The following is a 25145-nucleotide window of genomic DNA, read 5'->3' on the forward strand; positions in this document are numbered from 1 at the left end:
CAGCGTTGTTGTTATGTGCGTCTACACTGTAGAAATAATGCAATCTGACACCGTTTTAAGTGCGTATATATAAAGAGAGAGGGGGTCTCTGTATATATAATACACACATATGCACATATATACACACATGTGTATGTGTGTGTATATACACACACGTATAGAGAGAGAGAGAGGGGGGGACTGTCTTTTTATATATGCATATATACACACATATATGTGTGTGTTTGTATACACACACACATATATATTACACACACACGTCCTTAAAGGGATGTCAAACTGCACACTCTCTCTCTCTGTCTATATATATATACAGTATGCACTTACAGTGGTGTCAAACTGCAACCCTTTGTGTATGTATCTGTGTGTGTATATGTGTATATATAAAAAGACAGTTCCCCCCTCTCTCCCTATATATATATATATATATATATACACGTGTGTATATGCACCCATACAAACATACACGTGTGTGTGTGCGTGTGTATATGCACTTAAAGGGATATCAAATCGCACCCCTCTCTGTATGTGTGTACTATATATATATATATATATATATATACACACACACATAGTAATATATATCTATATATTAATGGCAGCGCTTTTCTCCCTCTGGACTAAACCTTTTTGGGGAAAGAAGACTTAAAATATACTGGGGAAAGCATCATGGAGAGAGAAATGAGAAAGGCTGAGAGAGTGTGACTTGTCCAAGGTTGTTTGTTTGTTTTGTTTTGGGCTAGAGTAAACGATCTTTATCTCGTCTCCCTGAATAAGTGAGAAAGAACAACCTCATTATGTTTAAGATGTCTTGTTTTAGGCAGTTAAAGTAGTATCAAACTGCTTTATTTCTACAGATGCTCCTTTGAAAGGCACACAATAACAAGTGCCTGTCTCTTTAAGAGTAGGCGGAGCTTGGAATTTTACGCCTCTTCATTGGCTGCTTTATTTCTACCGTGTAGTAGATGCACCTTTGAAAGGCACACAATAACAAGAACGTGTGGCTGCAAGAGTGGGCAGAGCTTGGGATTTTACGTCCTCTCATTGGCTGGGCCTTACTGGCTTGATAATCCCCGGATCCGGAAGTGCCAAGGGGAAAGCACGTGGGTGGAGAAGTGCAGGGATGGAGAGCGAGCAGAAGAGATTCGATTCAGGCGAGCTCCCTTCGCTGCGACGGATCATCTGCGAACAGGGCTTGCTTTCCAGGCCTGATGGCTCCGCTTCCTGGATGCAGGGTGATGCTTTCCCTCCTTCTCTTTCCTTGGGGTTCATAGAATCTAGAGTTGGAAGAGACCCCAAGGGCCCTGATCCAGTCCAACCCTATTCTGCCATGCAGGAACTCTCAATCAAAGCATCCCTGACAGATGGCCATCCAGCCTTTGCTTAAAGACCTCCAAGGAAGGAGACTCCATCACTCTCCAAGGGAATGTCTTCCACTGTCGAACAGCCCTTACTGTCAGGAAGTTCCTCCTAATGTTTAGGGGGAACCTCTTTTCCTGTACCTTGCATCCATTGCTCCATTGTGTCCTATTCTCTGGAGCAGCAGAAAAGAAGCTTGCTCCTTCCTGACATCCCTTCAAGTATTTAAACAGGGCTATCATATCACCTCTTAACCTTCTTTTCTCCAGGCTAAACATCCCCAGACCCTTAAGTCTTTCCTCTTAAGGCATGGTTTCCAGACCATGGTTTCACCATTTTAGTCGCCCTCCATGGACATGTTCCATCATCTTTTTTGAATTGTGAGGCCCAGAACTGGACATAGGATTCCAGGTGGTGCCTGGCCAAAGAAGAATTAGAGTGGCAGTATTACTTCCCTTGATCTAGACACTATACTTCAGTTCATGCAGCCTAGAATCACATTGGCCTTTTTAGCTGCCGCATTGTGCTATTGACACATGTACAACTTGTGGTCTACTTGGACTCCTAGATCCCCCTGTTGCTGTCTCTCTCTCTCTCTAGGTGCAGATCCAGGCATTCTTCAGGTCTTTCTTTCCAAGCTCATGAGATCTATCTCAGATTCTCAGCTGTTTCTATTCACCCCCCTTCTTCTTCCTCTTCTTCTTGGGTGCCTTCAAGGCATTTCCGACTTATGGCGACCCTAAGTTGTAGTTGTTCCATGAGAGAGAGAACTAGAAAATATCAAAAAATGTAAAGACATACAACTGAGTGTGAAAGTTAGAATCGTACAAGCTGTTGAATTCCTTGTTACCAAGAATGGCTGTGAGGGCTGGACAGATAAGAAAGCAGATAGGAAGAAAATGAATGCATTGGAGATGTGGTGCTGGAGAAGAGTGCTGAGGTTACTATGAACAGCCAAGAAGTCAAACAAATGGGTCCCAGAAGAGGACTAGTGTTTTCAATAAGCCAGTCAATCACGTTTGCTGTGTTCACTCTTTCTTTCTGCTTTTAGGAGACACTTCAGTGCTGGCTGGAGTGTATGGGCCTACAGAAGTCAAGGTCAGCAAAGAGATCTATGACAAAGCCACCCTGGAAGTGATGCTGAGGCCCAAAGTGGGCCTACCAGGTGAGAGCCTTGCCCTTTCCAAAATATTGAGTTTGGAAAGATTCCTACTTTGATTGCAACTCTTAGAGTAAACCAAAAGGTAACTTTTACAGTTACCTGTCTTTGGAGAGCAGTGTGCTCGGCGGTCTGCATATAGACCCTAAAGCTTTTTTTGAGCGTCTGCAAGGAAGGTTAAAGGAAATTGCAACCCAGACGGTGTAGTAATTTGAGTGTTTGGCTGGAATTCTAGAAGACCAGGGTTCGAATCCCCAGTCAGCTGTGAAAACCCACTGGGTTGCCTTGTGCAAGCCACACACACTCTCCATCTCACAGGAAGGCAATGCAAACCCTCTGCACAAATCTTGCCAAGAAAACCCCTGCTTTAGGGTTGCCATAACTGGGAGGCACACAACAACAAATCTAGCGTTCTCACCAGTTTCTTTTTTCAATCTTTCTCTGCTTGAAACTAGCATAATCAAAAGGTAAGCTGAGCTGTCATGAGTGCAAGCAAGTGGTCCATCTGGAATCCTCCAGCGATACCATCTGGATATTTTGTTCTCTCCACAGGGAGCTCACAAAAGAAAATTGCTGGCATCAGGGGGGAAAATATGAACATTTCCTGCCTTCCCCCCCCCCCTTTTCTCTTACTAAGACTTTGCAGTGCCTTGAAGCCTGCAGGGGGTCTCAATTTGCTGTGAATAATTAAATTAAGAAACAAAAGAATTCTTTTCTCTTTTTTTCTGGAAACAAGAGGCTTTCCCTTTTTTAAAAAGAAAACTGCTGCTGATCTTATTTGCACGTTTGATGGCATTAGGATTAATAGAGCAAGGAAAATGTGATTTTGAATGTAAGCCTTTAGGGCCTTTTTACTAGACTTATTTTCCAAGTGCCACTTTAAAAATTGGGCCACCTTTTGCCAATCATAGAAATCTTTGTCAGGCAGTAAGAGTTACATGAAACTTAACCTGGATAGGCTAACCTTAACTGAAGCTATGTAACAGAAGACAGAATATTACTGGTTTGTGTATCTCCTATCCCTTAGGGACTGACACCCCTGCTCAGGTCTTGTAAATTTAGGACTGTGACTTCCTTTATTGGCTCTGTATGTGTGTGCCTTCAAGTCATTTCTGACTTATGGTGACCATAAGGAGCATCTGAGGACATTTGCTTTCCCCCTTGTCCAGGTGTCTATGAAAGAAGCAGAGAGCAGATGATCAAGAAGACATGCGAGGCAGTGATCTTGGGCGCTCTGCATCCCCGTTCTTCTATTACAGTTGTGCTTCAGGTCATTACAGATGCTGGTTCTGTATCCTTTCAGTGGAGCCGATGGTTTGTGGAGAGGGGTACTCTCTTGTTTGAAAATGCTCAAAGGGCAGTTTACTTTGCATTTATGCTTATTATTTCTCTCCCCACCACTTCTGTTTCTGTCTCTCCCTTGCACTACGCACATACATACATATGCATGTGCACACACACACACACACACACGTGTGTGTGTGTAAACAAAATACTGGCAGCACAAATCATGCACACAGTGGTATATTGTGAAGTTTTGTGGGAGGTGTGACTACCTGGAATTTTTGCCTGAATGATAACTGCTACATGGACTGAATTAAAAAAAAACTTTATTATGAAAGTTAAAAGTAGCAATGTGCATAACATAAAGAAATGTCGGGGATGCTTTGATTGAGATTTCCTGCATGGCAGGGGGGTTGGACTGGATGGCCCTTGTGGTTAATATCAAACATTTATAAAACAAATAAACATAGGCATAAGACATGAGGTATTATCTAATGGTATACACTTTTTCTTTGTAATATCTGAAGACCAAATGAACAGAAAGTTGAGCCAATATGTTACTTAATAGGACTCACCGGATTGTTAGTACTTGTAGAACCAGAGTCCATTAATAGTGTCCTTCCAGATGGACTGGCTTTTTAGAAATGAGATCTCAAGCCTGTCCCCAGTCTTTGTTTTGAAGATGGACCATGTTGAGGGGTCTTTTGGATAAATCAACATGTAGGCATGGAGTCTGTCCCCCGCCCCGATCTTTCCTGCAGGACATGCATGACCAACAGAATGGCAAACCCAAAATGGCAACCCAAATGATGTCACCATTTTGGGAGGCATTCAAATGAAACGAGGAACACTGGGAAGATGTTCTCTGTGGGCTTTCTGTTTGAGGTGGGGGGGCTTTAATGTGTATCTGGGATACTTTTGATATAGTTGTCTGGCGAAACTAACCTAAAAATTGAACCAAAGCAATGTTAAAATATTTTGGGAGGCACTTGGAGGGCTTTGAGGAATTGGCGGGGGGTTTGGAGGCCATAAAAATGACTTAGATCTACAAAAGATGGATTCCCAGTGGGCTTTTTCTCATATAGGGCCACTGGCCAGTTGACTGAACTTGCTACGGATTAGTAGGAAACTGTTCTGTATTCATGATCAATACAATTGGGACTCTTTTGCCATGATTGTAACCCCATTCCAACATACTTTAAAAGGAGGTCCCTTCTGAGGTTTTCTCCTAACTTATTTTGAAGATAAGTTATCCTCTGGTGAATAGGATCCAATCTAGCAGTAAATGGTGAAGGATCTCATTTCTGACATTAAAATTAAAGATTTTTAAGGGTTGAGATGGCATAGCACCATTAGACAGTTCTGATTCTTAGCCTGTTTGTAGCCACGCTTTCTCTATTCTCTTACTAGCCCAGGGACCTCTTAAGACCTCCCCGCTGCCATCAGTTTCAATTCTGGGCTCCTCCTTGGAGGAAGTGTCTTCCTGTCATTGAAAAGTCTAATCTCTCCATCCCTTCCACCAATTCTTTCCAAATATTTCAAGCTGGGGAGGTTAATAAAAGTTTAGAGCACTAACAGTCCGGCAGGTGGCAGCAGTGCTCCAAATGTGTCTGTTTTAATGTTATGGGCTGTGCGCCATTCACATCCTTCAAAAGCTACGTATATGCAGTCTATGGGTCAGAAAACCATAGCATCTCTTGGGTTCTGCGAGACACACATCCCCACTGAACATGATCTCTTTCCAGAGAGAGGACCCATCCACTTGTCTCTTCCTTGGAAAACTCTTTCTAAAATTGTTGGAGATGGAGTGGTTGGAAGACAGCTCTTCCTCTTGCTTGCATACTTCTTTTCTTACCCTTTCTCCCTCCCTTCCTCCTTTCTATCAAGCCATTCTAGGTAGGAATGATAGGGAGAGTTAATACCAAGGATAGCCAGGGGCCATCACTCTGGTGGACAGATTTGACCCAGAGGCTGTAGATTGCAGACTGCTAACACTGATGTATGTCTTACGAAGGGACCCCCCCCCCAGTATTACCATATTGCACATCTTTGCACATGACTGTAAGTAAATCTATCAGCCCAGTTTTTAAAATAAAAATAAAAATCTGCAGGCCATATGTCTCAGATGCCATTAAGACAAAGCCTTGTGGAGATGGAGTTCCTGTTGGATGGATTAATCTGCTTCAGGCAACATGGGCTGTGGAGTGTGGATGGAGATGGCAAATAATCAGATGCTAGACAGCGTGGGCTGGGCAGCAGTGGCATGAGACGGGGATGAGTTTACCTGAGGGCATTCTATCATCTGGTCTGGGATGTCTTGCTGTTTATTGGGGTTTTGTCTCTGTCACTAATATTGAGCCTACTAAAATTCAGACAAACCTAGAGCCATTAATAACAGGCTGAGAATGGCCAGGAAATATTAGTTTCTGTCCAGGAAGAAATGGGATGTTTTCTGCCTGATTGCAGCAATTACTTTGGGAGGATTGTGGGACATAGGGGGATTTTGACAAAATACAGGAACATGCTTGTTCTTCCCCGCAGTCCCTAGGATACCGCCTTCCCACAGACTTGTCAGTGGAACAGCTAATCTCTCCCCCCCCATCTCCCTTCCTTGCTCTCTTCTTTTATATTACAGGTCAAATATGGACTGTATTTTTGTTTACCTTAAAATCCCAATTTTTATGTGTCTGTCTGATGTCATTTCTCCTTTAGTTACCGTACAAAACAAACAGGAGAGGTCTAGGACAAATGTCGGCGAGGGACAGGAGAAACCGAGCCCTTTGAATGTAACTGGGAGACTGTCCTACAGTTAAGGATTTCTGATCAGCAACCTACCCAGCTCCTCCCTGTCATGTCAGATCTTTGTGAGATGCCTAGAATATAATTGAGGAAATCCTTGGGTGATTGATATCCCAGTACACCTGGCTCAGGGGGTCATGATCAGCATAGTCCCGGCGATGCCAAAAATGTCATAATTTATCTGGGGCGATGTGACAAAGAGCACTGGCGCTGTTTCTGGCTCAGCGTTACATGTGGTGCAGGAGAGATTAACTCCGGGTGCTGTGGTGTTTTATTAAATCTGAATGTATAATGGTTGAGAGAATTGATTCAGCTTCATTTGGAAAGTGCAGTTCCCCTAGCACTTGGCCAGAGCCGAGGTTGTCTGGCTGATTTCACGGCTACTGCAGCCTGGCGAGGAAAGTACAGATGCTCCTTGCTGCAAAATTAATCGGGCTCTATTAATTTAGATTCCTGACTGCCTCTATCACTAACATTAAGGAGGGATAATAATTTCACCCTCTTCTTCGTTGTAAGAAATCTGCTGTGGGAGAGGAAAGGCTGGAAAACAGAGCTTGCTACGAAGCAGTGACTTGTCCAAGGCTGGGGTTTTCACATCCCTCACTTAATAAAGTAATCCTCTTTCTGTGCATTGCTACGTTTAACAGAAAATTTGGTGCCAGACACAGAAATAACATTTAAACAATTGGGATGGGTTCCCAGAGCACAAAAAGAAGTGCAGTTCAATATGTTATAGCAAACACCTTATCCAAAACTAATAATATGCATATATGGAAATAAACACTAAGGTCAGGGGAGCATAAGTAGTAAATGAAAACATTTTGCACCTTCTAGAGACCACTTGAAAGTTTCTTCCAAAATGCATCCAGCAATGACTTTCCTTTCACCAGCTTCTGCCTTTTGTGTGATTTTCATTTTACTGGCCTAATGTATAGGTCTGTGCTTCTTTAACACACTGGAAGTAGCTGGCTTATCTGCGGTTCCCTTCCCCCCCCCTCTGTTTTGTGTTCATGCGTGCTCAATAAGGGAGTCTGTAGACAGCTGCTATTCACCTTATCTGTTGTAGTCAGGTACAGAACAAAATTGGATGGATGGAATAGGATCTCATTCTTTTCTTGCATTGTTTACTGCAGACACGTTGCTGCAAGCAACACAGAACTTCTTGTGTTTCTCCAGCCCTTCTTCATAGTCCTCCCGATGCCAATACACCAAAAAAAAACTTCCAGGTACATAGAAGATTAGGAGAATGTGGGGCCGTGGGAGCATAAAACAATAATCTAAAAAGGACCATCTTTGTCAGAGGCTTTGCAAACTAAATTCTGGATTGTGTAGGGCATTTTGAGGGCAATTCTTCTGAATTTTTTTTGTAAACATTTGTTTTGGTCCCAATGGGGGCCCCAAAGCCCTCAAAACATGAAAGAAATGCCCTCCATACTGTGGAGTTTGTTTTAGATCAGGGATATATATATATATTAAATTGACCCCTGAGAGGCACAAAAATGGTCTTGGGACGTGTGTGCAGCCTGTTGTTGTGTGTGCTCAAGTCATTTCTGACTTTTGACAACCCTGCCATGAGGTCTTCTTGGCAAGATTTGTTCAGATGAGTTTTGCCTTTGCCTTGTGAGGCTAAGAGAGTGTGACTTGCCCATGGTCACCCAGTGGATTTTCATGGCCAAGCTGAAATTTGAACCTGGATCCTTGTCCAACTCTCAAACCACTAGATCATGCTGGCATTCGTGTGTAGTTTGTAGGTTGTATTTGATTTAAAGGCTGAATTGCTGCTTCCTAGAGGCTTACAGGAGGGGTAATTCACGCTCCCTCTTTTTTTGTGCTAGGACTTCCTGAAGAATCTGGGGATCAGGGTACACAGAACCAGCCTTATAATTACCTGTGGCTTCAGAGCCACCCTTAAAGTTAACTTTCAGTGCTGAAGAAGAAGGCATACATCTGATGCTGTGCGATGCTGGATGGCACAACAGCCACCATGGTTAGCAGATCAGAGAGCGGGTTGGCTGCACTTAATGGGGCAGTTCTTCCCAATTCCAGAGCTGTGGGTGGAATTTGTGTATTCTGGTCCCTGTAGTTGTGCGCTCCGCTTTTGTCTGCATGCCTCTATGGGTTGCTTTCCTTCCACAGTGGGCCGCTGTTTCAGGACAAGTCCTGCTTTGCAGATTCCTCCCTCCTCCAGCTCTCAGAGTTTGCCTTTAATTGTCTCCTCTCCCTAGGCTTGCCATCTCCATTAGTCAGCCCTGGATAACAAGAGCTGCCAGTCCATCTTTCCATCTGCTGAGCATCCTGCTGACGCTGGCTGATTAACTGGGAAATGCAGAGCGCCGGGAGTGAGATGCTTTGGCTTTTTCTTATGGCTTAGATCTTCCCTCTTTCCTATCTAATAATAAGAGCTTTCTTGTCCAGGCTCTAGTGGGAGCCAGCAGATCTGCAGAGCCTCCATCCCTCTGGGGACTGGATTGAACACGGAGTTTGGATCAGAAGTAAAGCCAAAAGATTTGAACATCTTTAATGCCGGCAGCTTTCCCTATCCACCTGACTCCTGCTGTTCTCTAGGACCCCATAGGCCTCCTTCCCTAGTCTAGTTAGTCATTGTGGCGTCATGACATTCAAAGTGAGTCATATAATCCTGCCAACCTGCCCTGCTTAAGACATGGCATCCTTTAATTATGTTGCCTTGAAACCATCCAAAGAAGGGAGTTTCATAACCTTCATCAGTAGGCTCCTTGCAGACCAGAGCAAGTCAATTTTGCCTATGTATACTGTTACATATGAGGTATACGTACTGTTATATACCATTATGCAAACACCGAAGATGTTTGCATAGACATTCTACTGGAAATTTGTTGTTTCATGCTTTCAAATCAGCCCTGACTTATGACGTCCCTATCTGAAGGTTTGCTTGGCATGATTCATTTGGAGGAGGTTTGCTATTGCCTTCCTCTGAGACTGAGAGAGTATGTGATTTGGCTCAGCAGGAATTCAAACCCTTGTCTCCCAGAGTCCTAATCTAGCACTCAAACCATTATACCTTTAGCAATTTAGATCCTGTCTTTGTTTATGTGCCTTCAAATGGCCTGTCAACTTACATCAAACTGATGAATTTCATAAGGTTTTCCTAGGCAAGGAATACTCACAGGTGTTTGCCAGTTCCTTCCTCTACCCCCGTGGTTAGAATCATAGAAACATAGAATCATAGAGTTGGAAGAGACCACGAGGGCCATCCAGTCCAACCCCCTGCCATTCAGGAACTCCCAAACAAAGCATCCCCGACAGATGGTTCCCAAGCTTTGGTCCTCTGGATTTTTTGGACTTCAGCTCCCAGAATTCCTGGCCATTGGCCAAGCTGACTAGGGCTTTTGGGAGTTAAAGTCCAAAACACCAGAAGGTCCAAAGTTTGGGAGTCATTGCTCTACCCTATATATCAAGGAAGTCCTGGGTGAATGCTTCAGATCCACTGTTGCTACATGCCTTCAAGTTGACTCCAGTGTATGGCCTATCTAGGGCTTACTTAGCAAGATTGATTCAGAAGAGTCTTGCCAGTGTCTTCCTCAGAGTCTGAGAAAGTAGGGCTTGTCAGAGGTCACTCATTGGTTTTCCATGGCTGAGCAGGGATTCAAACCCAGGTCTCAAACAAAACTTAAACCACTACATCATGCTGTCTCTACTTTCTCCATTACTGCAGCTGCAAAAAAATATATTTCCACAATGTTGGCTTAAGTCTGTTTTCTGATTTAATCCATTGCTTCTTGTTCTGTCCCTGGCTGTTGGGTCTAGTTTTTCTTCTTTCTTCCCCAACATAATTTCAGTGTACATGCTGCCACTACAGGCTTCTCACCTCTTTTCTCCACACTGCCTTGGTGGTGCCCAGCATAGAATCTAAACCAGCAACTGAATCCCAGGCGGAAATGGAAACCAATAGAATTAGCTACCTAACCTGTGTTTGTGCATGTCACCTGTCAACTTTATAGCAACCGTATAAATTTCATAGGGCTTTCTTAAGCAAAGAATGAGTTGGTTTGCCATTAATCTGTGTCAGGCTGAAAATGAGATGTAGAAGGCAGGTGTAAATGTGAAGGATGGCAGAATTATTGGCTGTTAGGCATGCTCCATTTGGGAGAAATGTGCCCTTTCCTCCAGGAGATAAACTGGGCATTAGAGCCAGGCTTCACCAAAGTAGAAATGAGCTGACTTTTGAAACCAAGTGGATCTTACAGATAGGAATTCTTCCTTATTTCCATTCCACTGGGTGCACTTGAGTCCTAAAATGTGCTGCCAGCATGCTGGGTACCCTGAAGCTAGGAACAGTGTGGGGGATTTGGCCCAATTCCACAGTTCACCTTCACTGCTCCCAATATGTTTAAGACTCAGATGACTCATCTGTGCACTTCTGAGCTGCTCCATCTTTTTCCTTGTACTGAATTAAGAATCAAACACAGGTATACCTCAATTAACGAAGTTGTGTTCCTGAGCATTATTTCATTAATTTGGTACCAGAGGCAGAAATAACATGGAAAGAATAGGGAAAGCATCATACACCACAAAACAGAAAAGAAAAGGAGCAGTTCAAACTAACAGTGGAACAAACTCCCTCTTTCCTTAGAGGTCTTTAAACAGAGGCTGAATGGACATCTGTCGGGGATGCTTTGATTTAGATTTCCTGCATGGCAGAATGGGGTTGGACTGGATGGCCCTTGCAGTCTCTTCCAACTCTATGATTCTAAATGAAACAACGAGATCAGGTCAGCCTTGCAGAAGTGACCAAAAACATTTTGAACCTTTCAGGGACCATCTGAAGGTTTCTCCCAAAATGCATCCAGGGATGACTTTTTCTTTCACCAGCCCTTCTTTCATCCTCTTTCTTCAGCCTTCTTTCATCATCCTCTCCATGCCGATGTTGCTAAAAAGACTTCCAGCTTGTCATAATAGGAGGACGAAAATGGGGGTTTGAGGGATTTTAAGAGATTTAACGAAAAGGAGCTTGCCAGAGGCTTTATTAACTGAGGTATACCTGTATAACTATTGTGTTCCTTTTCCTCCACCCACACTTTGTTGGATGGGAGGGGAGCAGTTATCAACACTGGAATATGCAATGGTCATTGGGAAGGAATTGGTAGAATACCCTGGCTCTGCTTTGAAACCCCATTCCCTGCAGTTCTCTGATCCTGTGAGATTGCAAATGGGTTTCTGCAGTCCTCTTGCAAGACATGTTGTGCTGAGTGCCATTGCGAATGCAGGAGACTGCCAGCCTTCTGCCAACTACTGGAGCTGGCAGCCTTGTCTTGAATGCTGCTCTCCCTTCAGGCTGTCCCATTTTTTTGTGGTTTCTTCCTTAATAAAGCTTCTACCCCTGCAGCTCCTTGCAAGTTGCTTGAATGCTGCCTGCATGGGCTTAATGGATGCAGGGCTGCCCATGAATTCTTTGTTCTGTGGAGTGACGTGTGCCTTGGATGCAGATGGCAACATCACCCTGGATCCCACGGCAAAGCATGAAAAGGTGGGCATCTCCGATTACTCAGGGTGGGCGTAGAACCGCATGCCGTTGCTCTGTTCTGGCAATGGAGCAACACTTGAACTTGCTCCTTTTTTAGTATTTACAGAACAGATAGCCAGAGCATTGTAGTACAAATTGGGAACGAGTCTAAAGCAAGTAGAAAGGCAAAGGTAAAGAAGCCAGGACTTCCCAGGTTCTGTCTCTTAATGTCCTTCCCCAATTTTGGTGCTCTGCAGATGGGCTGGTGGACTGCTCCCACCTTCCCCAGCCAGCTTGGTCAATAGTTTTGGGAAGGCAGTACATTAGGGCAAGCTGGAATTATTTTTCCTTTGTTTGTTTTATTCATTTATATGCTGCTTTTTCCCCAACAGTGGAAATCAAGTAAGCTTGCAGCTTGTTAAAAACAGTAGAGATTAAGAACTGTACAAAAACCTCAGTAAACAAGTATAAATATAGAAGTTATTCAAATAAACAATCTGTAAAGTTAAAACCATTAAAATTCATTAGAAGAGCATATGCAAATCAACAGAGCCACACAGAATACCATTAAAAGCCCTTTCTTACCAGTTCCTAAAAGCCTGAAGATGGATAAGAATGTTTTTACTTGCCAGTAGAAGGAGAGCAAGGATGGGAACCATCCTGGCCTCCCTAGATTCCAAAATCTGGGAGCAGCCACCAAGAAGACCTTCTCCCTTGATCCCACTAAAAAGCCTTAGCAAAGTAGAGGGAAAGAGAGATGGGTCTCTCCTTAAGATGTTGAAGTTTTGACAGGCTCATAGATGGAGATATCACTCCGATCACTCGACTGTCACCAGCACTTTCACTGGTGCCTTTAACTCCAGGATCTACTGGATTCTCCCTGCAACTATGTCAAGTGAGAGAATATTTGACCACTAGGATTCTATTTTGGCACTTGCATATGTTCACATCATACAGAATCTCTTCCACTCTGCTACTGCCACCCTGCTTAGTCATCCAAGAAGCACAAATTGGGCCTGGTGCCACATGCAGCAAAAGCACCATGGCCCTATCATCACTCCCTTATCTGCTCTAGTGAGTTAACTGCTTACTGTGGCCTGGCAGGTCAATAGTTTTCCCGCTGCCCTGATTCCCACTGCCTCTCCTAATGGCTTTACTCATTTATCGACCGCCAGATTCAATCCATCGCCAGCTGCCTTCCCTACCCAGGACTCTCCTTAATCAACTGCAGTTTGGCTCTGGGTCCCTTTAGATTCCCTGCCAAGAGCCCTTGTCTCATTTGGATGTTTTCTGTCTCTCTTGAAAGCAAAACCAGGCAGGAAGACACAGCCAGTGTCGGCACTCCTGCATTACACTGTTTACTTCGTCTCTCATAGTATTAGTTCCCTTTTCAGTGTATTGCTGATTCTGAAACAAAAACAATATCTTCCAACCCTCAGATTCTGAGTTTCTTGTGAAAGTTTCTGTTGCTGGGGTGTCAGTTAAAGATGGGAGAGGATGGAGAATGCAGACTAATCACTGCAGAAATCTGATGATCCATCCTGCAAGGATTTCTTTCTTAAATATCTTGCTGTGTTGCATACCTACAGAATAACTTTACTGTTTGCAGTGCCAAGAATGCCTGGGAAAAATGCAGAAGGTGAAACCAATTAGGTGCAAGAATAATTCAATGAATAATTCCTGGAGTGTTTTGAATATATTTCTCTGGGGAGTTTTGTGCAACATTTAAATAGATGCAGAACTGCATCCCCATTCTAGAATTTCATTTACAGGGGAGGTTTGTCTCCCCATGACAATAGAGAAACCAGTTCTGAGCTACTTTGAAAAAATACTACCTTTTTAACTTATCCTAGTTTCATAGATTGTGCCTTTTACTCCATATAAAGTAAGCTTTAACACATTGCACTGGTCCTTTGTCACCATTGTTGTAAGCATAATCCAGATGGTTAATCGTGACTCGTGTACTTATTGACATTCATGGTCAGAGTAGATTACAAAGGAAAGATCATTAAAAAAAAAACCAGGTCACTAAAACAAACAAATCACTGATTCAGCCACAGAAACTAATCTGTGTTAAATTACTGAACATTAAAACAGCAGCAGGAGGACAGCAAAATTAAAACAACCACATCCAATTCAATCAGTTAGATTCAGGCAGCGGAAAATTGAACAGTAAGTCCAAGAGACTAAAGTAGTCTTCACCGGTTGCCTAAACAGGAACAGCGTAGGTGCCAAGTGGATGTCTTTAGGGAGTGTGTTCCAAAGTCATAGTGCTACTCTAGGAAAATGGCATAGCTCAAAAATGACTTGAACCAAGATGGGGAAGTGGGAAGTGCATAGCTATGATCTTTCCTGCCCCATAAGCCTAGAGCAGCTACCCTGATGTTGATATAAGCAGACAAGTGGGTCCAACCATAGAAGGTGGTCCACAAATGGTAGAAGATGATTCACCATCCCATCTTTAAAGATTTCCAAAAGGAGAGTCTACCACCCGCTAAGGCCATCTATTCCACTGTTGAGCAAATTCTTCCTAATGTTTAGGTGAAATCTCTTTTACTATTTGCACTACTAGTTGGTGTTCAGGTCTCTGGAGGGGGGGTGCTCCCTCCATCTTGGTATATGACCTCTCTTCAAATACTTAAAGAAGGCTGTCATATCACTTCTCCGTCTTCTCTTTTCAAGTTAAATAAGCTCCCTAAGCCATCCCAAGTAGGGCTTGGTTTTTAGACCTTTTACCATCTTAGCTGCCTTTTGGAAATGCCACCCCTCAGACTATTACTCCCATACCAGCAAGCTGCTTATAGGGTTCTAGCAATTGTGGTCCAAAAAAGTAATTTTCCAAAGATCTGTAGGCTACATGTCTTTGTGTTATGCCAGTTCTGCAGTCCCTTCCCATCTCTTGGAAGCCTCAGTATTTCTGGGCCTCAGAGCCCAGCCTTTTCCCTCGCTTCACCACCCCCAGGCTATAGGTATGGTCTCTGGGTTGTGACTGTATCAATTAGACTCCCTTTGTTACCTCCAGGAAGCCAAGGCAGTCCTGACATTTGCCATTGACAGCACTGAGAAGAAGGTGTTGATGTCAACCACGAAGGGGACGTGTTCGGTTGAACAGGTAAGTGTCATGGCCTGAGCCAACTGCATATTGAACCTCTTTCAAAATTGGTACCAAAGTTTGTTGTTGTGTGTCTTCAAGTCATTTCCAACTTATGGCAACCCTCAGGTGAACCTATTACAAGGTTTTCTGAGATTGAGAGTGTGTGACTTATCCAAAGTCACCCAGAGGGTTTCCAGGCCAAGCGGGGAACTGAACCCTGATCTCCAGAGTCGTCATCCAACACCCAAATCATTACACCACACTGACTCACCAAAGATTATTTATGTGTTTATTGATGATACCTGTTAAAGTCTCCTTTGGATCATTTTCTAGGAGCACTTAAATTTGCTTCTATAGAGAGAGACTCATGGCACATCGTGCTTAAGCATGGATCACACAGACAGACTGAGAAATTATAGTTTGGCTGATTTACTTGCAACGATCCAATAAATGCAGTAATTCGAAAGGGAAAAAAAATCTTTGCCAAAATCTGTAGTAAATGCTTAGTCTCTAGTCGCTGCCCTGGGCTGCAGACAACAGTCTGAGACATTTAGAAAAATACTTCTCATGTCAACGTGCTTTGGATACCTATTTTTTAAAAAGTTTTCTCTGCCACTTTTCTCATGGGGTGATCAAAGTGATTTGCAGTTTCAGATACTAAGGCTGAAAAAAAATGTTATGAAATAATTGCAAAACAGAGTTGTCTCAAGACACAGATAATTTCCAGGACCTAATAGCAGAAGCTTCCAAGCCTCAGATTTCTCCCCTTCTGCTTTCTGTAGTCTTCATGGCTTGCATTGACCATATCTCATAGTCTTATTGGATTCTGCTGCAGTTGTCAGATATACTAAATGCTGCCTTGGGAGATAACTACCATCCCGGATTTTCTACTTTTGGTGATAATACGGAGCAGGGCTGTGAATATACTGTGATTGTGTTATGCAAACATGGTATTTGGCGCAGGATGCTGTAATTTACTGTTCTGTGAATTACAGCTGTTTGAGGTATTTTCCTTCTGTTTTTTTAAAGAACAGATTTCCAATCACTATAGCTACAAAATTAGGCTTGAAATATATGATGAAATTTCAGAAGTCTAGCCAGTAGGCATGGAGCAGAGATTTTTCAGTTATTTGGACAAGCTTTTGGTGTTTGACGTTGATCCTTTCCTCCACATTCTAGTTAGCTGAAGCTAGATAAATTAAGCACAATACACACACAACCCCCCCCCCCCACAAACATCTATGACTACTGGACATGGAAACAGAGGCATCAATGCAGTACTGCAGATTGACACCGCATGACGTCCTGGGCCCAACTCACACCTCTTGCTAGCTATTAAAGTTGTTTTAGGCTCCTGGCTGTGCAATTTTTGTTCTGTGGTGGCTTTTCCTAACAGGAAGGAGAGATACAGGTAATGGAGCCAAGAGCAGTAGAGGCACAATCCTTACAAATGCATAGCCTTTGCTGCTAGTTGTGGGAAGAAAGAGGGCTGAGCCAGCTAAGAATGAGTACATTTATTTATAGTATTTATACCCCTCCCTTCAGCCAAAGATGTTCCCAGGGTGTCTAACAAACTATAAACTTGATAGTTTCCTACACTCAGACTTACAATCTAAATAAGACAGGACACATAAGGAAAAGGGAATTATAATAGGGGAGGGAATAATGTCCAGCAGATGCTGGCTGCTCTTCACTCCCTCGGAGGCTAGAGCCAAGGTATGATGGAGTTGTGTCTGACTGTTCATCAGCCCCTTTGAGGACATAGCATTGGAACATGGAAGGAGGACCTCTCAGCAGCCACTGGGCCAGGGCATCAATGCACTTCTCTCCCTCGGAGGCTAGAGCAATGGCAGTTTATGTATCCACAGAGACTAGGACCACCTCTGCTACTGCTCTACATTATGCTTGAATTCATTTAAAGGGCAAGCTTTACCTCTGTTGGCTCCTCTGCTCCCGTGTCGTTGAGAGCGGCTGCTTTGAGGTTCCAATTCCCACAAGCCACACGTTGTGCCCATTTTGAGCCCCTTGACAACAGGGCTGCCTTCGGTTACCAAAGCGTTGTGTATTCTCAGTCTGACATGGTTGATTTCAGCTTCCTTAAATTGCTCTTGACAGCCTGTTTTGGCGGGAGACTTTGATGGGCTTCCGCTAGTCGCGTTTATTGAATGTATCCCAGTTGAGTCTGTCCCACCCCATCCATCACCTCTTGTTTGTTTTCCGTGGCAGGGAAAAGGGAATACGTTGGAGACGGGAGGGGAGGTACAGGTAAGGGCTTCAGGTATGCAAAAAATTGGGGGGATGTGTTTGTGTACGTGAATGCATTTTTCTCTCCTCCCACACCGCCGTTTGCAAGGGCCTCTTAGTATTCTGAGCAAAGGCTGCAGAGTCGTTTCTCATTACTGTGGCTGCGTCTCTGCCAAATGGCTTGGAACGCCGAGCTGGTCCTGCTCTAAAGGAACAATTATGAACACTAATGTGCTGTTGAATGGAGGTGGCAGCCAGGCGCCATTAATTAGACAAGTGTTTCTGTCAGGAGAAGGGAGGGGAAACTCCTTTTGTTTTGGGGTGAATTCTAATGACTTTAGAATTCCTAAGAAAAAAAGAAAGAAGATGACGACAAGAGTGGGGGAAAAGCATCCAAACAAGACTCCCCCTTCTGTGCAACATTACAGGCTTGCTCTGTGTCTCTGGGGTTCACACACTGCCCAAAGGATACTGACCAAGTGCGAATCAGCTTTCCCCAACCTGATGCCCTCAGGAATATGTTAAATCAGCAACTCCCATCATTTGCCAGTTGCCTACCTGCCTGGGGGGAAATGGGAGAGAATGCAACTTGTTCTAGCCCAGAAGATGTGTAGCAAAAAAGCAAGGCTATCCTAACACATTTTCTCACTTGGTTTTGTGGCTGTTTTCACACTGATTTGGAACATAAGGGAAACCCTGGTGAGTCAAATCAAAGTGCCATCTTGCCCAGCATTCTCTTGCTATGCTTATGGGAGACTTTCTCACCTTCTCTTTCAATATCTCCCCTTCTCTGCACACAAGCAAAGAAAAACATATTTTTAAATTGTTGAAAACTTCAGTTGAGTAATTTGTTTACAGTTTTTCCCCCAATTTCTGATCAAGACTTCCTTCCAAATCGAAACATTTCTGACAGTCATTTGCTCTGCTGAAAGAGCTTGGCATGTACATGTGAATGAATGGTTGGTGTATGAGGATTGCTTCTGCCCTCAGCTCTTACCTACCTTGCTTTTCTGCTAATGCAGTCTTTTCTAGTACTCTTCTGGTACTAAGATGTGATTGTCAACTTGCACCAAGCTTTTCAGTTATGTTGGAAACAAATCTTGAAATGTGCGGGCCATAAAAGAGGTTTAGGATACCCTCTTCCACCACAGTGACCTCATCTAGACATATAACCGCTGGCTCTACCAAGTCTTCCCATTTTCTTATGCCACCGCAATATCTCAAGAGGTGGGGAGTTATAATGAATGGAATAATAAGCCAGCATCCATCAGCAGCTGTCAAGTCCTCTGCTAGGAGAAAAGTTTGCTCTCTTGCGAACGCAACAGGCAGCGGGAGTGCACACAATAAATAATTATGATTTACCTCCATGAGCTCAGCAACATCAATTGCATGCTAACAACACTGATTTCGAAACCACAGGAATCCGATACTCTTTCCCATCATTTCCAGTAGCAGGAATTGAAAACTGACAGTCCCCCCTTCCTGTGTCATGCCTCACCTGACCCCAGTGTGGGTCCTTCAGGTTTTGCTCGTGTGACCTCTGTAGCAGAGCTTTAAAGCTACTTCATAGGTGGAAGGCAGGGGAGAGAGTTCTTTAAATCCCAAAAGAGGAGAGAAGTGTCAATCCAAGCACATGGAATCTTACTATAGCTGTGGTCCCTGCAAACAGGCCAGGTTGCAGCTGCTTAATCCTCCCTCTTAGGTGATCATTCATAGGAGAACATCTGCAGAATCTGGGACTGTCTGTCATGCAAAATGAATGAATCGGCTTCTCTTAGATCCGCATGGGGCCTGTTAGCCAAGGAGGGGCCTCTGAGAGAAGGTGATTAATCACCAGTTAGGTTCGGCAAGAATCCAAAATTGCCAGGTAGATACCTGAGAACGAAGTCCAGGAGAAAGAGCTGCAAATGTTTCTCTGGCCCAATTCTTGAATAGCTAAGAGGGAGTGCAAGAAAAACCATCTGCTGAGAAGAAGCTAGGATTTGAAGAGCTGTGCCCTGGATGAGGGGTGCTTGTCAGTCTCTAGGGACTACAGTGGTACCTCGGGATACGAAATACCCAGGTTACGAAATTTTCGGGATACGAAAAAATCCCATAGGAAAACATTGTTCCGGGTTACGAATGTTTTTTCGGGTTACGAAAAAACTTTTGGTGCTTTTTTCGGCTTTTTCGCACGGAATCGCGGCTTTTCCCCATTAGCGCCTATGGCAATTCGGCTTACGAAGGCTTTTCGGGTTACGAACGGTGCCACGGAACGAATTAATTTCGTAACCCGAGGCACCACTGTACAAGGGTGGGAATTATGTGGCCTCAGCAGCCTGAGCCAAAATAGTCCAAGATGAGGAATGTGGAAAGTCCAGGGGTACACTTTGGCCACCCTGACCCAAGGGAGGCTGACCAAAGATAAAGATGCTCTCCCAATGTATTAGGTAAGGTTGTTGTGAATCATTCCACTCTGTATCAAGGTGTGAGCTCTTGTTCACAGCTTGGATGAGCATCCAGTTTTCCCCAAGGCTTGGATCTTTGAATTACTTTGGAACTTTGAATTCATCGTGACTGTTGCTCAGTTTCTGTTCCCATTAGGTAGGTAGTACAAACCTTAAAGTTGGTCACACTTGGAATAAAATACTTTTTTGGGGGGTCCATTCAACAGAATAGAAACAGAGGAAGCTGAGTTACATCACTGAATCAGCTACCTCAGTGTTGTCTGTATGTATCATTAGCAACCCTGGTCCTCTCAATGTTACTGTTTTGTAATACACTTCAACTTATCCATCAGCTTATCCATCCCTGGTCTGTATTGACCGGTAGTGGCTTGCTAGAGTTTGAGAGAGACCTTCCTAGCTCAGAAAATGCATGGTATATAGCTTGAGGATTTCTGCATGCAAAGTATATGGTTTTACCCAAGCTGTGTCCTTTATGTGCCCCCAACATATGCCATAAGATGCTGGACTAAGTAAGGCTTTGGTCTGAGGCTGCTGGGCTTTTCTCAAGTTCTTTTAATCCTTTCAGTTGATTTGAAGACGATGAAAATGTATGCTTGCAAAGTAACATTTTTTTGGTCATGGATTGGGCCTATTTATCTTTTGCTCAAGAATGTCTCGGTCTGTTTAGTCTCTTGCAGACTTACCAGGACTGTCTTGGTGTGACTGATGAGTTGTTAAGCCCTGTTGTTGTGTCCCTGACTTCCTCTGCTTGGCCATGGGTCCCATCCCACACAACCAGCCATGACTTTGTTCTAAACTGGCTGTCTCAGTCCAGGGCCAGTCCAGAGATGCTTGTCATACTAGCAGAAGAAGGCCAGGGAGGAAATTAAAGCAACTCCTTTGAACTCTCCTGATAACAGATGTTGAATGAAGCCTTGGCAGCTTTCCATCAAATGGCCTTTCATGTCAATGGAAAGCAGAAGCAATAGCTGATTTGCTGGGGGGGGGGGGGGTGTCTGTCTGTGTTGGGCAATTCATCTCTTTATCTCTTGCTGTTGAAATTATATCAACAGCGAGAGATGGTTCAAATCTTTTCTGGGGCTGACTATAAGTTCTATAAAATGAATTAAAGTACTGTAAAGGGAAATCTGCATCTAAATCCAGGTTTGCTGTCCAGAGTTCTGATTTCTGCCCATTGGTTAACATGGGGGAGAATCACCTTAACTCCCCATTCCCTCCTGGAGCTGTAGCCCAACACTTGAATGGTTCCAGGTTGGAAAAGGCCAAAGTAAATTAAGAGGGGACAACATTGACTTATTTCAGTTATGTAGACTGCACAGTGCTGTTTGCCTTCATGTGGATCTCTGGTTACTTCGACACCGAGTGTTGGCCTTTTTTTAAGAACCATAATATGCCGATACTGTCCTATTTAAATTGATACCTGACCAAGGTGTGCACAGAGGGAATGTAGGCAGGGGCTTTTCTGTATAAGAGAGAAGCCTGCTTCACATTTCAGGAACCACCTTATATTCAAAGTGGGAGTTATGGGGTCTGGGTGTTTTTATTTTTTAATGATCAAGACATCCCCCTCAATGGTATTGCTGATGCAGCCATTGTGCCTATCGGAAGATGGATGCCCAATTGGGCTGAGCAGGAGGCTAGAGCCGGTCCTCAATTTGTAGCTGCTTGCCTTCATTCCCACTTGCCATCAGCTGGCTCAGGCAAGCGAGGGAACTATATCTTTCCTTGCTCACATCTGTGAATAAATCAATTACTGGCCTTTGCCGCTTTCCCGTGTATGCGGCCTCACCACCACAAGCTCTGGCCATGCCGTCTGCCAGTGGTAATTGAGTTGAGGAATCCTAAGCGAACCTGACAGCTTTTGACAGTCCCATGCGAGTAAGTTGTCTGACACCAGGTTGCAAAGGGCTCTGTCTCTAAAGGATGGGGGTGGTTTGATTTGTGTTTGGGGAGGGAAGGGTTGATAGCTTCCCCTTGCATATAAATTGACTAATTAAGACCCAAGGAAAAACAGGGGAGTGTGGTGGCTCTTCACCCCTGAATTCTTCATTCAGGCTGCAAAAGGCAGCGCTGGGGATTAATTGGCCCAAGGGAACCTGTGGGTGGTTGGAAAGAAGTTGGACGGTGGTAGCTCACTACCGGCATTTTCTTTTTTACATTTGGTTTGAGGCAAAGCCTTTTATTGCTTTATCCCTTTGATAGCTCCTTCTGTCTCTCTCTCTCCCCCTTTTCCTGCTCTGTGTTCTCTTTCCAACATAACTTTCTCTTCTTTTTTCCTTTCTATCTATACTTAGCTTTCTTTAATCTCTCAGGATTGAAGACCAACTGCAGGAAGAAGCCATTGGTATGGGCTGGAAAGGCAGACAATGGGTCAGCTGCCCAGAGCATTGCTCTGCATGCTTCCACCACCACCATCGTCGTTGTTATTATTTCTTCCCTGTCTCTCCCTATGGATTGAGATGGGGAGACAAAGTAACACACCCCTCCCAAAAGTCAAGGTGGATACGCTTTGCAAGTTAGTTTGGTGCCTCAGATAGAAAATCTCACAAAGGTTCTCTCCCCCTTCCTGATAGGAAAAATGCAGATATAATAGCCTTTAATAGCTCACAGTTGGAACCTGATAGCATGAGGTTAGTTCATCAGGGACACCTGATTGCCAGGGCTAGGGTCATTTTGGTCCTTGGCAGAAATTAAACTAAATCACCTGTAGTTTAGGGAGCCAGGATGGTATAGTTGTTTGAGCATTGGACTAGGACGCCAGGAGGTTCAGGGTTCAACTTGCCATTCATCCATGGAAATCTACTGGGGGACCTTGAGCAAATCACAAACTCTCTCAGCCTCAGAGGAAGTCAAAGGCCCCATGATCAGTTCACTTTAGGGTTGCCATAAGTTGGAAACAACTTGAACACACACATAATAGCAACAGTCTGTAGTTTTCTCCTGCAGTCTGAGGACACAGGCATTTGGAGACATTGGGCAGAATCATAGAATTGTAGAGCTGGATGTGTCTGACCTACCTGGGACCATTTCCCTACCTTGTGACAAATACTGTTCATATTTAGCAGTATGGCACAGTGTGTAGCACCGATGACGCACATACAGGCTGTAACAGATTAAAGGAGCCTCTGTGTTGGCCCATCTTTGTTTCACTACCCCCCCCCCAAAAAAAAAGCTGTTAATGCTTCGGTGGGTTTGGAAGAATTAGGTCTTGATACAAGACCACAAGATTTGTGTGGTGTCCTTGGACTGGTATGTGTGTCTCTCTCTGCTCAGCCTAATCTTCCTAACAAGGGAACTGTGAAGAGGTGATCTTGGTTGAAGATAATTTGTAAACACTAGAAAATGTTGATGTGATGAGTAATAAATTGGAATCCTTGCGATTTATTCCAAGGAGTGGGAGGAGACTGGCAGATGGCTTGATAAGCTAGCGGGAATAATTTCTCATAAAACAGGAGTTGCATTAAGACTTCATCTTCAAGGAAGATGGTTTAGGAGCTTTTCTTCATTCACTTTTATAAAGTTTGAGTACAGTGTATTGAAGCAAAGAAATATACACATATACATACATATATATGCATACATACATACTGCAGGGGCAGTTGAACCTAGCTGCAGGTTCCATGCATAGGAGAAATTCCTTCCCTTCTTCCATTGCATCTGTCCTTAACATAGAGCTATCTTTCAGAGGCCAGCCAGTGTGGTGCAATGATGTGAATCCTGGTTTATCACAAGGTGACCTTAAGAGCAAATCACAGGGTTTTGTTACCAAGATTTGTTTCAGGAAGGCTGATAGAGTGTGACTTGATTAAGGTAATCCAGTGGGTTTCTATGGCTGAGCAGGGATTTGAACCCTAGTCACCAGAGCTATAGTCCAGCACTCAAATCACTATATAACATTGGCTCTAGGGTTGAAATCTCCACTCAGGCATGGAAACCCACTGGGTGATGTTGGGCAAGTCACACACACTCCGGCTCAGAGGAAGGCAATGGCAAACCCCCTCTGATAAAATCTTGCCAGGAAAACCTCATGAAAAGCTCAGTTTGCCCTATAGTCATCGTATGTTGGACATCCTTGAAGTCACACTACAACAACAAACCTTTTGGGAAAAACCTGTAGCATCCAAGATGTGACTATGTCTCCTTGATGTTCTCATGATACCTATCCCATGACCACTTTGTTTCTTTATCCCTCCAGCTCCAGCAATCCATTGCCGCCTCACAGAGAGCTGCCGACACCATTTTCCAATTCTATCGTGACTCCGCTTGTAGGAAGTACTCCAAGTGGTAATTTCACCAATGAGTGGAAAGGAACTGGAGTGATCTACTGAGGAAGGAAGGTTGTGTTTCAGATGCTTTCCTGGCCCATCCTTCTCTCCAAAGGACAAAGGTGTATGATCGGACTGTTGTTAACCCAGGAAGCAGGGCACACTGAAGACAGTGCTGCAGAATACTGGGAAGAGATGGGCATTTTACTTGCCCCACACTTCTGTAGAGTCAAGGACTCCCCAGTGCCATAAGGCTCACTGTCCTTCCCCCTTCCCTTTTCTTAGCATGTGCATTTTTTACATTCTGTTATATCTTGCTGGGCATTGTGCTTCTCTTTTATTTCAGGAAAAGTCATTATTATTTCTGCACAGGTTCTCAGGGGGCTGCCTCATCTCTGGCCTAGCTGTAAGTGCAGATATTTCTTTGTGATCTTTTTTTGCCTGAAATAATGATTTTGAAATCATCTAAAGAGCACTGCTTTGCTTCTCTTCTCTCTTTTTTCCCCCTTCTGGGCTGCAAAGCTGTTTTCACTTGCTCTAATAAAATAAAAGAACTCCGCAGCTTGAAAGGAACCAATATTAGTGTTCCCAAGAATTACTCTCAAATAGTGGAGCCTTCCCTAGTCCCCTGTGAGCGATGTAGTGAAGGGGCAAGACTGGGAAGAGAAATGGTAGGAGTGCCAGACAGTGGCATTCAAGTCAAGATCGAGGTTCAAATCCCCACTCAGCAGTGGGAAAAAATGGAGTGACTCAGGCTAATTAACAATCCTTCATCTCAACTTACTTAAAGAATTGTTTCGAGAATTAAGATGGGATGTGTAGCCCACTCTAAGCATCAATTCATGTTATTAAAATTGTATTGTTTTATTTTTGTTGCTGTTGTTGTATGCCTTCAACTCATTTCCAACTTAGGACTACCCCAAAGCAAACCTATCATGGGGAATTTCTTGGGAAGACTTGTTCAGAATGGGGTTGCCTTTGCTTCCCTCCGAGACTGACAGCTATTATTATT

General features: G+C 43.9%; 1 protein-coding gene across 1 annotated transcript; it reads left to right on the forward strand.

Annotated features, from left to right (window-relative positions):
* Positions 1 to 37: 37 nt before the first annotated feature.
* LOC121917570 (exosome complex component RRP46-like) lies at positions 38 to 25000 on the forward strand. The gene is made up of 7 exons (XM_042443640.1): positions 38 to 59; positions 996 to 1235; positions 2411 to 2524; positions 3688 to 3809; positions 11967 to 12107; positions 15106 to 15195; positions 24064 to 25000. The coding sequence occupies exons 1-7, from the start codon at positions 38 to 40 to the stop codon at positions 24154 to 24156; spliced, it is 822 nt and encodes a 273-aa protein (XP_042299574.1). The 3' UTR covers positions 24157 to 25000.
* Positions 25001 to 25145: the final 145 nt, after the last annotated feature.

This window comes from Sceloporus undulatus, unplaced genomic scaffold, assembly GCF_019175285.1.
Source record: "Sceloporus undulatus isolate JIND9_A2432 ecotype Alabama unplaced genomic scaffold, SceUnd_v1.1 scaffold_23, whole genome shotgun sequence".
Classification (NCBI taxonomy): domain Eukaryota; kingdom Metazoa; phylum Chordata; class Lepidosauria; order Squamata; family Phrynosomatidae; genus Sceloporus; species Sceloporus undulatus.

Excerpts from the sequence above, each read along its gene's own strand:
- LOC121917570 (XM_042443640.1), top strand. The coding sequence starts at position 38 with ATGCAATCTGACACCGTTTTAA. Across the intron at positions 60-995 it reads GCAATCTGACACCGTTTTAA|AACGTGTGGCTGCAAGAGTG; the intron begins GTGCGTATATAT and ends CACAATAACAAG. Across the intron at positions 15,196-24,063 it reads GGACGTGTTCGGTTGAACAG|CTCCAGCAATCCATTGCCGC; the intron begins GTAAGTGTCATG and ends TTATCCCTCCAG.